The 15,347-nt window shown below is 47.2% G+C and overlaps 1 protein-coding gene across 4 annotated transcripts in view; it reads left to right on the forward strand.

The window, feature by feature from the left end:
- Window positions 1-15,347, forward strand: part of CLSTN1 (calsyntenin 1) — an 80,483-nt gene that overhangs the window by 62,382 nt on the left and 2,754 nt on the right. For 2 of the 4 annotated variants that reach the window (XM_055305101.1, XM_055305102.1), the window contains 9 exons: window positions 849-1,097; window positions 1,460-1,581; window positions 6,847-7,009; window positions 9,951-10,007; window positions 11,176-11,333; window positions 12,474-12,622; window positions 12,930-13,156; window positions 13,647-13,817; window positions 14,201-14,346. In XM_055305101.1, coding sequence (XP_055161076.1) covers window positions 849-1,097; window positions 1,460-1,581; window positions 6,847-7,009; window positions 9,951-10,007; window positions 11,176-11,333; window positions 12,474-12,622; window positions 12,930-13,156; window positions 13,647-13,817; window positions 14,201-14,346 — 1,442 coding nt within the window. The remainder of the gene's footprint in view (window positions 1-848; window positions 1,098-1,459; window positions 1,582-6,846; window positions 7,010-9,950; window positions 10,008-11,175; window positions 11,334-12,473; window positions 12,623-12,929; window positions 13,157-13,646; window positions 13,818-14,200; window positions 14,347-15,347) is intronic. The other 2 variants (XM_055305103.1, XM_055305104.1) reach the window with 1 other exon arrangement.

Genomic DNA, 15,347 nt, shown 5'->3' on the forward strand with positions numbered 1-15,347 from the left:
AGGACCAGGTGACTGGGAGAGCTCACAGTCTTCTTCTGTATGCACATTTAAAAGAAAATTGAGTGTTCCTGGGTGGATTAGTTGGTTAAACATCTGCCCTTCGGCTCATGACACGATCCTGGGGTCCTGGGATCAAGTCCTACATTGGGCTCACTGCTCAGTGGGGAGCCTGCTTCTCCCTCTGCCTCTGCGCCTCCTGCTTGTGCTTGCTCTTGCTCTCTCCCTCTCTGTCTCTTATATAAATAAATAGAATCTGAAAAAAAGTAAAAAGAAAAGAAAACTGAGCTTGGCAGTGTGTAATCACAGCTGGAAAATTTTTTCCCTGTTGTTTGGCTTATTAATTCCATTTCTAGGAATTTCTGCTAAGGGAATAATCATGGAGTCTCACAGAGGTCCTCATAAAGGCAAGGTTTGTCATAGAAAAAAGAGCTCACAACCTCAGTGTTCATTAGGGAGATCAGTCAGGTAAATCACAGGATATTCATGCAACACAATGCCTTTCAGACATTTAAAATTACACTATGGAAGAATAGTAATGGGAGTGTATATGTATGCACATCGCTTGGCTCCATTTTTATAATATGTATATATTCATAAAGAAAAGACTGGAAGTGTTTATACTCAGATGTTAATAGTGGACATATTTGAATGGGATTACAAGTAATGTTTTCTTCCTTTTTTTCCCTTTTAAAAAATATCCAGTTACTATTTAAGATTTTTTAAAAATCAAAACCGTTATTTTTGAGGGAACAGAAATTGGAACCAGCAGACTAATTGCCTTAGTGTGGCTTTGAAACTATTTGAAGTCCTTCCCATAACGTGTACTCGGTGTTACCGTGTTGGCATAGGTGCTACGTCTGGCACTGCCGAACTGCTCCCTTCCCCAAGTGGGTCTTCGAACTGGACCGTCGGCCTCCCCACTGACAACGGCCATGACAGTGACCAGGTCTTCGAGTTCAATGGCACGCAGGCAGTGAGGGTCCCAGATGGCATTGTCTCAGTCAACCCAAAGGAACCTTTTACGATTTCTGTGTGGATGAGGCACGGGCCTTTTGGCAGGAAGAAGGAGACGATTCTTTGTAGTTCGGACAAAACAGGTAGGTTCCAATTTTGCCTTCAGGGCAACGGTCATACTCGAGTGGTTCCTGAAGTGGGTGCCGGAGGTGGGACGCCATGCTCTTACCCCACGGGCTCCTGCAGGCTGCTTGGCGACACACAGTGTTCTGTGGTTCTGTCCTCAAATTATTGCGTGCAATGCTCTTTGGTTGTTTGTTTTACAGTAAATCGGGCTCCACTTCTCAGTAAAATCTGAGTGTTTGTTTCTAAATCCTGCCTTGGCCCAACTAGAGAGTTCACTTACTCTGATGAAACTGCATCTTCAAAATCCATTAAGGAAATAGCTTTTACTTCTCCTTAGGGTCTTAAGTTGGCAACTTACCAGTAGGATTTCCCTTTGCAGACATGAACCGGCACCATTATTCTCTCTATGTCCATGGCTGCCGGCTGATTTTCCTCCTCCGTCAAGATCCTTCGGAAGAGAAGAAGTATAAACCTGCGGAATTCCACTGGAAGTTGAATCAGGTACAGACCCAGAAAACTTGCTCATTCTGATCTTTCAGAGAGTATAACTAGGTTTTGCAGCTTTACACAGGACCAGCTACTCTGGGCAGTGTATATTTATATTTATGAATAAATATAAAAAAACTTTTTGCAACCTACATCGACTTTGTAGGCATAGTTCTTTTTTTTAAAGATTGTACTTATTTATTCATGAGAGACTCAGAGAGAGCGAGGCAGAGACACAGGCAGAGGGAGAAGCAGGCTCCATGCAGGGAGCCCGATGTGGGACTTGATCCTGGGACTCCAGGATCACACCCTGGGCCAAAGGCAGGTGCTAAACCGCTATGCCACCGAGGTGTCCCTGTAGGCACAATTCTATTATAGTAACTGTAGTAACCATATTTAGTTTCCTCTGATGACATTTTTTAAATACTTTATTATATTACCTGTGGGTAATAGGATAGCAGTTACATCCTTTGAACTCTTTTTCACTAAAAGCCTAAGTTTTTCTTTTTGTAAGTGGGTATTTTATACAGCCAGTATTAATATAGAGGAATTAGATGTTTTACATTCAAAATACTGTGTTGTAATTTATTGAAATAAGCAGCACTTGCTTAAAAATTGGGATTGAGATCTTTGTATTGGGGTATTCATTACTTAAAGCCTTGGCTCCTGAATTGTGCCAGGGAGCCCTCAGGAGGGGGCTCAGGAGACTTAGGGGTGCCATGGGATTTAAATTGTCACGAAGCCAGCAATCTTGACAATCTTTCAGAAACCACACAAACTAATAGCTTAAGGGTGTTGGCAGTTTCAACATTAGGTCACGTTATATCCCTTTTGATGATAGCCTATCTCTGCAAAGCCACTTTCCCAACAGTTTCTGTGATAAAAAGCAAGTATCACATTAAAAAAACCGATGTGTAACAGGAAACAAGGGGATGCTGTAAACTGAGGAAGCCTCTCCATTAATATCACAGCAGACCATTTCTTCTCTTGATTTCGGGTGGGGTCAAGACAGAAACCTTTAGCCTGACCTTAGTTTTGTCTCCTGGAGTTAGTGGGCCAGAGCTGACAGACATGCCTGTGGAATACAGGAATCAGCCACAACACTGACCAGACAGATCAGTGTGTGAGAGCATAGCATAAATGAGAGAGGAAGACCACATGTGATAGTGGAAAGACGAAGTGACATCTAGTTGGTAGCACTTACTGGTGTCGTTTTCATTTACATAGAGAATCTGTCTCAGAAACTTCTATACATAACATTTTTTTCAAGAAACTAAAGAAAGGCACAGTTCAAAAAACCATTTTGCAATGTATGTAGACTTTGTAGGCAGTTCTGTTATAATAACCATAGTCTATTTACATATTTAGTTCTGATGACAGTAAAAAAAACTTCATTATGGGGAATTTCAGACATATGTAAAAGCAGACAGATGAGTATAAAGAGGAACCCCATGTACCCTTCACCTAGCTTCAACAGTTAATACTCGGCCAGTCAGGTTTCATGGTTACCCCCACTCGCTATTAATGATTGTTGTTATCTTCTTGAGGTAAATCCCAGATGTGATGTTTTGTTTTCTGTGGAGATAATGCAATATGTGTCTCCAGAAGATAAGCATAATCACAATACTTTTTTGCATTTTACAAAAATTAACAGGGCATCTGGGTGTCTCAGTCAGGTGAGCATCTAACTCTTGATTTCAGCTCAGGTCATGATCTCAGGGTCATGAGATCGAGCCCCCACATCAAGCTCCATGCTCAGCATGGAGTCTGCTTGGAAATTTCTCTCTCTGCTTCTCCCATGCCACCCCCACCCCACTTCTGCATGTGCGTGCTCTCTCTGTCTCTCTCTCTCAAAAAAAAAGAAAATTAACAATTACTTAATATCGTCAGCTGTTTAGCCACTGGTCAGGTTTCAAGTTGTCTTGTAAATATTTTTTAATATTTATTTGAGATAGTGAGAAAGCATAAGCAGGGGGAAGAGCAGGGGGAAAAGGAGAAACAGACTCTCTGCCAAGCAGGGACCCCAGTGTGGGGCTCAGTCTCAGAACCCTGAGGTCACAACCCAAGCCAAAGGCAGACGCCCAACTTACTGAGCCACCCTTGTCCCCGTCTCATAAATATCTTTATGTTTATAATCTGTTTGAATCAGGATCTACATAAGGGGCCATACATGGTGACTGGTTGAAAACCTTTTGAGTTTATTTTACAATCTAGATTTTTCTCTTCTTTCCTGTAACTTATTTGATGACACAATCAGGCTGTTTGTCCCACAGAATTTCCTATAGTGTAGATTTGACTGGTTGCATCCCTGTGGTGCCGTTAAACATATATTCCACTCTCTTCCTTGTAACCTGTAAATTGGTAGTGTGGCTTAGAGGCTGGATTGGGCTTGGGTTTATGTATTCCTGGTCTCTTTAGGCTCCATGTTTGGTGGTTGGTTTCCCTTTCTGTGATGTAAGGAGCCAGTGGTGCTCACTGGGTCTCGGTCATCTGTGCTGTAGGGAGTGTGTCCCCAGGAGGAATTCACGGAAACAGCCTGAGTTCCTGTATGTTTAATAGTGTGTCTGCAGTCTTTACACAGAAGGTCAGTTTGGCTGGATATAAAACCTCTGGCTCCCATTTAGGATTTATAAGACTAGATCTCTGCTGTCTTACGACATAAGATGCTGCTGTTGCAATCTGATGGCAATCTGATCTTTCCCTTGTAAAAAACACTTGGTCCTTCTGTTTGCGTGACCAAAAGATGCATTTCTTTTCGTTTTAAGAATTTATTTTTTTATTTGAGTGAGAGACAGAGCACGAGCTGTGGGGGAGGGACAGTGGGAGTGGGAGAAGCAGGATCCCCGCTGAGCAGGGAGCCCAATGCCATGCAGGGTCCCCAGACTCCAGGATCATGACCTGAGTCACCAAAGAACTGAGCCACCCAGGCGCCCCAGGATGTGTTTCTTTTCTTATTTGAAGCCAGTTAATTTTACGCATAGACTTAATTGTTTGGGGTCTGTTTTCCCAGATATGTGGTATGCCCTTTTTTAGTATGGAGCTTAAAGCTGTTTGGTATTTCAGGCAAGTTTATGGTGGTGTTTGTTGTTAACAGCTCTTAGCATGCCCCCTTCATCACTTTGCTTTTCTTCTCTGGGGACCCTTTGCCTTTGGTTGGTATTTCTTACCTGTTTTCTGTATCTGTATCCTTCACTTTCTATCCAAGTCATTCCTGTTTTGTTAAACCATCTAGTCTAGTTGTTCTAGTCATGAACTATGTTCTTTTGTGTTGTGTGACACTTTCCTGACATTTCTAGTGTGTTTTGAGACCATAGATGATCATTTTCATGTCTATCACTAGCATGTCTTGAAAGGGGGTCTGGAGAGATATTATTCCAGCAAATCTCTCTCTTTTTCTTAAAAAGTTCATATGGGGGATCCCTGGGTGGCGCAGCGGTTTGGCGCCTGCCTTTGGCCCAGGGTGCGATTCTGGAGACCCCGGATCGAATCCCACGTCGGGCTCCCGGTGCATGGAGCCTGCTTCTCCCTCTGCCTATGTCTCTGCCTCTTTCTCTCTCTCTCTCTCTCTCTCTCTCTCTCTCTGTGTGTGTGTGACTATCATAAAATAAATAAAAATTTAAAAAGTTCATATGGGATTGAGTTGTGATCCTTTCCCTCTTTATTTTTATATAAATTTACTTTTCTGTATTTTCAAAGGAGGGAGTTGGGTTTTCCTAGTTTTCGGGCTCTAAGCATCTCAACAAACATGGCCTCTTTACTCTCTGATATCCCCTGGACCGGGATCCCCCTTGCTTTTCTCCACACGCATCTCAGGGTGCTCACAGGCATCGGACTAAGGAATGTCGTGGGTTGTCTGCCGCTTTGGACTTGGCTATTCCCATTGCCCAGTTTTCAGGGAAACCAGAAAAAGTATGCCAGTTCTATCCCTGTCTTCTCAGAATACTCTCAGGGACTTTTGACTGTAGCCAGATGGACTTCCAAATACAGAGTCATTCTGCTGATGCCCCAGAAACCAGCAATACTTCAAGAACTAGGAGTACAGGGATGCCTGGGTGGCTCAGTGGTTGAGCCTCTGCCTTTTGCTCAGGGTGTGATTCCCAAGGTGCTGGGATCGAGTCCCGCATTGGGTTCCCCACAGGGAGCCTGCTTCTCCCTCTGCCTATGTCTCTGCCTCTGTCTCTGTGTCTCTCATGAATAAATAAATAAAATCTTAAAAAAAAAAGAAAGAACTAGGCGTATAGAAATTCCTTTTCAAGAAGCTAACACTACAGAACTTGTTTTAAATAGAAACAAACCGAAATTAAGATATTGCCTATCTCAAAAATGAATTACCGTGCAATTCCTTCATTTAAAAATGTTTTGTGTAATATATACATACTTCTACATTATGTATATGCAGCAGACATGGGCGTAGTGTTAGAGGTTTGAACTTTTTTTGTAATAGACTCATCAGGAGCAGCTGCTTTTCTTGGGGGATATTCTTTAGTAATTTCTTCATTTATTGTGGTGTTTCTAGTCTAAGTTCTCATGGATTCAGTTTTTAAGAATGTATTAATTGGGCAAGCTTATTTAGGAATACATTTTTAAAAACATGATCTCATTCCGTCTCCTCTCTGCCTATCTCTGTTCGAGTACCTGCCTCTTTCTCTGAAGCCAAAGATCAGGGAGTGCCAGTCCAAAGGGGCCGTGGAGGCTGCCGATCAGTACTTTCTGTCGGCAGTGAGGGGGGTGCTCATTCACCACAGGGAAGGAGTGCAGCTTAATTTATCATGCCCTCTGAGCTGTATTGCTCACATTTATTTAGCTCATCACCTTTGAATTGAAAAAGAAAATGCATGTGCTCCAGCATACCTTATCCTCAGATCAGAGGTGTTTTTCATTTTGATCCAGAAAAGGAAGCATGGCCAGTTTGCAGGCTAAGCTGGCTCAGTGGGAAGTTGTCCAGCCTGCCAATATGCAAATCTCCTGGTGTCAGACTATTGGCCAAAGAGAATTGGGCAGCTCTGTATTCTGAGGCCCTGTCACATGATGATTGGGCACTTCCCCCTGGTCTGGAATGTCCTAGATGTGATAGTCTTACCATGGCCCTTTTGGGTGAGATGTGGTTGAGTGAATGAGATGTATTTTGTTGTTAGATTTTTTAAAAATCTTTCCTTTTTTGGAAGACATTATTCTTTACGGGTGACTTGCTCTCAGTATCCAGTTTATGGCATTTGTTGTCTCTGGATGAGAGGGAAGGTAGACATTTCATGCTCTGGTTTTTCCCTTGGCCTCTCATAGGTCTGTGATGAGGAGTGGCACCACTACGTCCTCAATGTAGAATTCCCAAGCGTGATTCTCTATGTGGATGGTGTTTCTCATGAGCCCTTCTCTGTCACCGAGGATTACCCACTTCATCCATCCAAGATCGAAACTCAGCTCGTGGTTGGGGCCTGCTGGCAAGGTAATGGTCGTTGGCACCCTCTTCCCCAGTTGTAGGAATGAAATCTTGCCTTGTGGCCTTAGTGGTGGAAGCAGGCTCATCTTGGTGTCTTAACCCCTGACCCTCATGGGCTTCATCTGCTTGTCCCTTCTTCGGGCCTGGCCTTTCTGGGGACACTGATGATGCCATTGTCTGGGGCGCTCACTAACCATGTGTTACAGAACTGAAGCAATCATCACCTTCCCTGGGAACCTGGGAGGGAGCCTTTCACGGAGGGAGAGTGCAAGTGAGGGATTGTTTTGTAAATTAATCTGTTTATTGAAAAGCTTGCAAAAATAAAGAGGTGGCAGCTGACCATCAGGCACAGAACTGTAGGAGTACTTTGACCCAGGGGACTCTTCCAGAGCATTTAGTGCTGGCCAACCCAGCAGGAGCACCGTCCACAGGTGCTTTGCTGGAAGAGACTTCCTCTCAGGACATCTCTGCTGCAAGACCAGAGATGGGATCAGAAAACCACCAAAGCGACAGTAGTATTTATTCATATGTTCTAACTGGCAGGCTGCTTGGCGGTTACCTGCATTATTTCATTAATCCTGAACAGTAAGTTTGTGGGGGAAGGAGCAGTTTTTAGTCTCATTTTATAGCCAAAGAAACAGGGTCAGGGCCCAGGGTTTACCCGACTGGTTAATCTTGGCCTCAGGATTCGAACCCCTGAAACTGGTGCATGAGAGCCCATGGTCTGATGGGGAGCCCTTCTCAGGATAATTTTTTATTAATCTATGCAACAAAATACATAGGATTTCCAAGGTAACCAATTAAATTGAAAGACTTACCAAAGCACTAAAAGGCTAACATTTTGAAATGATAATGCCTGTGCTGCTTCATGAACAAATGGAGAACAAGCTCTAGCGGCAGGTAATTTGGAAGTAGTGATGGGCTTTGTGATGTTTGCAGCCACACGGCGTGCTAGGAAGTAGCCATGACAGCCAGAGCTACTGTGCTTTGTAGCCGACATTCGTTCCCAGAGGAAAAGCTAAGCTTCAGAAGTTAGTGGAAATAAGCACAAAATCTTCCCCGCCCAAGTTCACGGACCTCCGAGTCTGCCCTCAAGGTTCACGCCCTCACGTGACCACTCACACTTGACGGGGTCACCATCACGGCCCAAACCTGCTAAACAGACCTTCTGAGTATGTTCTTGTTCCTGTAGAAACATCATACCTTGACATGGGTGAGAAGTTTGCAGAACAGCCTAATTCCCACAACAGCATTGCTTTAATTTCAGAGAATTTGAACGTCATCATTTTCCTGCAGATCCATCTAACTTGAGAAAGGTTAAGGCAGCATTTTAGAATGAACCTCTTTAGTTGATACTCAGTTTATCTTTGGGGACAGTTAATCTATGAACCTTAAGACCGTAGACCTTAAGGTCAAGGAACAAGGGGGACGCCTGGGTGGCCTAGCAGTTGAGTGTCTGCCTTTGGCCCAGGGTGTGATCCTGGGATCCGGGATCAAGTCCCGTAACAGGCTCCTTGCAGGGAGCCTGCTTCTCCCTCTGTCTGTCTCTGTTTCTCTGTGTGTGTGTGTGTGTGTGTCATAAATAAATAAAATCTTAAAAAAAAAAAAAAAGGCCAAAGAATGAGGAACAGATCATCAGGGAAATAGGAAATGTTTTAGTTGCTCAGTGTTAGCATTTCAGTCCAGAATTGCTTCCCAAATTAAATAACAATTTGCATTGTTATAAAAGTAGGAATGCAAACCTGAGACCTGTGCTGCTTGGGTCGAAGTAAACCCCCTATTCCCAGCTGCTTCCCGGGTCCTGTTTGTGTCACAGCGTCTCCCACCCAGGAGCCATCAGCTTCATCTCTTTCTGCTTCAGCCACTTGAGATCCTCAGCCAGAAAACCATGTTTAAGTTCCCAAATCAAACACACCATTTATAAAATTTAGTTACCTGGCAGGAAGATCTTCCTCCTTTCAGCAGATTTGAAACCACTTTCCTTACAAATTCACGGTGGTGGGCTTGTGTGTAAGCCTCAGCCTCACGCTCATCAGCCGAAATGTCATCTGTAATGGTGTTTTCGGGGCACATGGAGGCATCATACCAGCGCAGCCTCACACCCCTGGCCTGTCCCCAGCACATCCCCCCACTGATTCTAGGCAGGAGGTGTGGGGGCCTGTGCCCTGGGCTGTGAATGCTCCCACGACATGATCTGGAAAGTGGAGATTCTATGCTCGGTCATCGGGCTGGTGTTACTGTCAGAACCCTGGCCTGGGACCTATAAGAGGGATCAGTGGTTAGAGGCCCCAGGCCTACCACCTGTTTCTCCAGGTGAGTTCCTAAACCTCAAATTCTCCTTTTCTGTTCAGATAAAGTGAATAAAAATGCCTTCATTTCTCTATGACTTAGGGGTTCAAGTCTAGACCAAAGTGAACTTGTTTGGAGCTCACAAAAGTACACACTTTTCCATATTCACCATACATATACCAGGCTTTGGATGCTTACATGTGCTGTCCCATTTTGTCTATATAAGTGTCCTCCCTGTCAGGGGAATGGTACTGTGGGCCTGGGGCTTGGTTGTATATTTTTGGCACAGCTCTGCCATCTGTGTAAGCAGCCTCCTTAAAATGCCCCAAGTAGCAGAGGCCGATCGGGAGTTCAGTGGACGTGCTTTTGTTCATCTCGTTGTGAAGTCAGCCTGTGTTTTGGCAAGGTGGATGTACAGAGAGGAGATAAAAGAAGAATGTGGACAGGCAGGGAGGAGGGGGCTGGTAAGGACAACTCTTAGGAAAAGACAGGTCCAAGCTTGCTTGGGGAATGGGAGGCATGTCTCCAAGAGGGCCCAGATGGGAATTCTTCTCTTTGTGTTTTATATTCGGTAGCTTCTCAAGACTAATTTTCAAGTTCCAATGTGAAGAGCCTAACCTCTTGGTCCTTCTCTATTGTCTTTGTCTTGCTTCTACAGAGTATCCAGCATTTGAAAATGACAATGAAACCGAACCTGTGCCTATGGCCTCTGCAGGTTGCTGGATCTTTCCCTACGGTTCACTCTTGTGTTTCATTTAAAGACGAGATATCAATTCATTGCACATTTCGCATGAGATGCCCGAGTTGCATTTTCATCCCAGACACCATCTGAGCTGCTGCTTTGCATTAAGTTCCCTCAGTGCTTCATGGGGTTGACCCTTTGCCCAATCTGATCCCAGTTGCTGTGAGGGCAAATGACTCATTAATGCACTGCACTAATGAGACCCTCCCCACCATCAGATGTTACCCTGATCCCACTGCATGAGGCTCCCTGCTGAAATCTCACAGGCCACATCAGGGAGGCCACCTCCTGCTTCCCATGTGGCTGAACCACAGGATAGGAAGAAACTCATTACTAGATACTCTGTCCTCACCAATACTAAATTTTAAACATCTGCTTCTTAGAAATCTCACTCCCTGGTGATGGCTTACAGTGTCTAAAGTCCTTATCAGGAACAAGACATGCTTGGACATTGGTCTCCTTTGTCGTTACGAGAATATGTTCCATTTCACCTGCTTTTGGCTCCTGGCTACAGCCCCTCGGGACCACTTTCTGGGTTTCTGTCTTCCTTATAACACCGTCAGTTCCCAGTTGTCCTCAATAGTGGGGGCCGGGCACGATGGGACTCAACCAGATAAGCCACACAAGGCCTGTTATGTGCAAACAGGGAGAGTAAGCGTCCCTTTCATCTTCCTTGTCCTGTTGGCGTGGGTTCATTCCCAAGTTTCTGTGTATCCCCAAGTGTGCTCAGTTAGAAAAAGCAGCCCAGTGCGTGACCCACCTGATTGAGAAGGCAGTGATCCACCAGCCTGGCGCTGCTGGAAAATGTCACCTGTGCACCAGCGTGATGGGTGCAATGTAGGCCACCCTTTCCAGGGAGTGGTCAGTTGCGCAGGGATACTCATGGGACCTCTTGGCTTCTGGGCGTCAGGTGAGGGACCCCCCACACCTCTTGTCTCCAGGCCATATGCATGATCATAAATGATTTAATTTCTCCATTGCGCTTCCATGTAGATTGCAAGGCTAACAGGATTTGGTACGAACTAACCCGCATGTCCCTCCATCAAGCTGCCACCACTGGTAACACTGCGTTGAAAAGTGAAGCAGGAGGCCCCGGGCTGTGCCCATAATAACTGCCTGCTTTGATTCGTGTGTCCCTAAGGTGGTGACCTGCACATGACCCAGTTTTTCCGAGGTAATCTGGCTGGCCTAACCATCCGTTCTGGGAAACTCGCGGACAAGAAGGTGATTGACTGTCTGTATACCTGCAAAGAAGGGCTAGACCTGCAAGTCCCCGAGGACAGCAGTAGAGGCGTGAAGGTAACCCTGGCATTCCCTCACACGACTTCCTTGGCTCACAAGTATGCAGGCCATTGGCAAAGGATTGATAAGTGATTGATCCTGGCTTGTTTTTACTCACAACATCTCCGACCCCAAGTGTGTAGGGTTTTTTCCACTAACCAGTTCCCCAACTCTCCAGGCACCTGTGAGGGTCCCACATTTGGGTTCACTTCTGACACTGACTACCTGGAGTTAGCACAGACCCTACAGGTGAGGGCTCAGCCCCATGAGACCACCCCCCACCACAGATGCTTGTGGCAAGTGTCGGGCCCTTTGGTTACCCACCCTTCTGTCCAGCTTGGCTACAAAGTCAGGGATCCCCAAAGTCTCCCCACCTTTCGGTTTTAGTAATTTGGTTGACTTATCCAGAAAACTGCAGAAAACGCTTTGCTTACTACCACTGGTTTACTATAAAGAATACCACTCGGGAACAACCAGATGGCGACAAGGCAGAAGGCAAGGAAGTAGGGAACAGGAAGGAGCTTCCCCACCCTCTCTAGGAGCGCCACCCTCCCACACACCCCATCATTCTGGGGTGCTTATGGAGCTTCTGTATGTAGGCACAGCTGGTTAAATCATTGGCCAGAGGGTCAGGGTTGGGACTGAAAGTGTCAGCCCTGTAGTTACACGGCTGATTTCGGCAGCCAGCTCCATCCTGAAACCATCTCAGCCACCCAGAGCCTGCTCGTTAGCACAGATGCTGGTGTGCTTGGAAGGGGCTTGTTACATATAACAAAAGGTGCTCCTGTCGCTCAGGAAATTTCCAGGGTTTGGGCGGACTCTGTATCAGAAACTGGGGACAGAGGCCAAATAGATTTATTTCTTTTTTTAAGTTATCTCTATACCCACATGGGACTCAAACTCATAGCCCCGCAATCACAAGTCACACAATACACTGAGCCCGCCAGGTGCCCCTCTATTTCTTATGCCACAGATATATTTGTGCCTTCGGTGTTTATCCTTGAAGAAAGGGTCTTGTCACTGTGATTATGTGAGCTATTTCTCGCCAGGTCACTGATGCAGATCGGTCCCCAGCAAACCCTGTTTGCCAGCATGTGTGTGGTTTCAGCTTCTTACAGTTAGAATCCTTTTTCTCTTCCCTTTCTGGCATGATTTCAGATCCATACCAACCCCAGTCAGTTGGCATTGACCTTGGAGGGAGACGATGTTGGGGAGCTGGATAAGGCCATGCAGCACGTCGCCTATCTGAACTCACGGCAATTCCCCACACCTGGGATCCGAAGACTCAAAATCACCAGCACGGTCAAGTATGTGCTGATTTTTAACTATAAAGCTGCCTTTCCTCATGACTCTCGAGAAGAAAACGTGTATATTTAAGTTTTTAAGACAACCCACCCTCCCTTCTGTAAGGACAGCTGAGCCATTGCTTGTTACCAGAGGGTGTGGACAGTGTTTATGAATGCTGTCGGAGGCCTGTGCCTGGCCTGTGGCTGCCTCTGTGCCCCCGGTGCTTGGGGGATCCAGTCAGTTGCAATCCATAGGCCATTGTGTATGTAGCCTATAAAACCGCTTCTTGAAGCCCTGACCCTTGCCTCCTCCATCTCTTGTTGGCAGGTGTTTTAACGAGGCCGCCTGCATCTCCGTGCCCCCAGTGGATGGCTACGTGATGGTGTTGCAGCCGGAGGAGCCCAAGATCAGCCTGAGTGGGGTCCACCATTTTGCTCGAGCGGCTTCTGAGTTTGAAAGCCCAGAAGGAGTTTTCCTTTTCCCTGAGCTTCGGATCATCAGCACCATCACAAGAGAAGTGGAGCCTGAAGGGGAAGGGGACGAGGACCCCACAGGTAACACCTCTTCTGCCTGGAATAGTCACCCTCACCTTGGCTCCAACCCAGGTGGCTGAGCCCCCACAGCCACTACTTTCCTACTGTGTTGGGTTCTTCTGAGATTTTTGAGAGATTTGAATGTTTTGATGTTATTCTTCAGTCTGCTTCCAGAATCTGACCCACAGTCTAGAGCTCATTATGCTCTTTGGAAACCCACCTGAAAGAGTCCTTTCCTCCTTTTCTGGCATGATGTCCAGATCTGAAAGGATCTGGGCCAATTGTAGGGGACACAGTGGCTCCTGCTGGCTGCACAGGGGCTCCCCATTCTTAGGGCTGCCTGGGGACCAGTCCTCCCAGACACATAAAGCACCCCGATTCTTGAATGGGCCTCTGGCATCAGTCTTTTAAAGGGCTCTGTGAGCTCCAGGAGAGCCAGCAGGCCACCCAGTGTGACCAGCCTCCCTGGGCTTCCCGGCCTCTGCTAAGGGTGCTTGGTCTGTTTTTGTAGTTCAAGAGTCGCTGGTGTCTGAGGAGATCGTGCACGACCTGGATACCTGCGAGGTCACGGTGGACGGGGAGGAACTGAACCCAGCCCAGGAGAGCCTGGAGGTGGACATGGCCCGCCTGCAGCAGAAGGGCATTGCAGTGAGCGGCTCCGACCTGGGCATGGTCTTTACAGGTGAGCAGGCCAAGGCCCAGCTGGGGGCAGAGTGTGAGCCTCAGCCCTGGGCCCATCACCTTCAAGCTCTGGGAGAGTCCTGGAAGCGATGGTAGAGGAGAGGCTCACCGGCATCGGTGTGGGCTGCACATGTTCTCCTGGCATGAAGGGAAGTACAGGCATCGCCTTACTGCCTATCCTGACAAGGGGTTGGAAGTCAGGCAGGTGATGGCACCCCCCTTGGAGAGGGGCAGACGTGCCCACACACTTGCATTTCTCCCCGCAACCAGAAACCCAGAACATGTGCCCGCATGGTCCAGCCACCCCTGGGCCTGACTCTAGCCTACCCCTGACCCTGGCTTTGACCCCAGTCACCAGGAGATCTTTGCACCCTCTTCCTATAGGTGTGGACACCATGGCCAGCTACGAGGAGGTTCTACGCCTCCTGCGCTATCGGAACTGGCACACCAGGTCTCTGCTTGACCGGAAGTTCAAGCTCGTCTGCTCGGAGCTGAATGGCCGCTATGTCAGCAACGAGTTTCAGGTGGAGGTGGGTGCAGAGCCCCCGCTGGGAAGGGCCAGTGGTGGGTGATTTGGTGCCCATCCACCTACGGCCCTTATACTTGCAAACAGCATTTTTAGAACATTTATGTGGCAACTGTTGGGGTACCTCCCAGGTGCGCTAGCCTTTCTGGGGGCTGCTGCAGGTCAGACCTGCACAGGTTTGGGGGGCAGGGTGCAGCTGGTACGCCCCTTTCGTGGGAGTCTGAGGAGCCTTTGGAAGGAGGTGGTTAGAGCCAGAGGCATTTAATACCTCTTGAGTAGGGCCAGGGTGGTTTGTTGAGATTTGATACTGCTTGAGAAAGAGCAGTTCCCAGGGAACCAAAGGTTCTTTGCAGACTGCTGGCCTGGGGAGAGAGGGGTCCCCGTGTGGGCCTGACCTGGAGAGAGGGGTGCTGATGTGGGGCTGGCCTGGGAGAAGAGGGGTGCCAACTTAGGGCTGGCCCAGGAGAGAGGGGTGCCGAAGTGGGGCTGGCCCGTAGAGAGGGATGCTGTGCTGTCTGCTGAGCCTGGTGGTGGTGGTGACTCAGGGCATAGTGATCAGAGGGTGCTCACCCTGCTCTGAAGTCTTCCACAGGCCTGGACGGCAGCCCCTTCATTATTCAGGGCCTCTGTGGTCTGGCGAAATGGGCCCAGAGTGATTTTCAGCAATTGAATGTCTGCACGGTGAGCTCAGAGCAGCAAATGCTGGAGTCACAGTGCCGAAGAATTGAGGAGGGTTTTGTTTGAGCCACAGGGTAACAGATTTGAAAGGAAATAAATGGTTATGATTTGTGCTCTTTCATGTGGCTGTGATTTGGGGGAAAAGCAGGAAAATGGGCTGTGCTGGTGCTTCCCGCAATGAAGGACGGTGCTGGTGGCTTTTCTAGTCTTTTGTGGACAGGTTCTTTTTATGAAATACAATAAAAAGGAATTCTTAGAACAGCGCTCTATTTCTGGGATGTGTGACAGTATCAGGTTTCCAAGAGCTGACCCTTGATTTTGTTCTTT

The sequence above is a fragment of the Nyctereutes procyonoides genome, unplaced genomic scaffold, assembly GCF_905146905.1.
Source record: "Nyctereutes procyonoides isolate TBG_1078 unplaced genomic scaffold, NYPRO_anot_genome, whole genome shotgun sequence".
Lineage (NCBI taxonomy): Eukaryota > Metazoa > Chordata > Mammalia > Carnivora > Canidae > Nyctereutes > Nyctereutes procyonoides.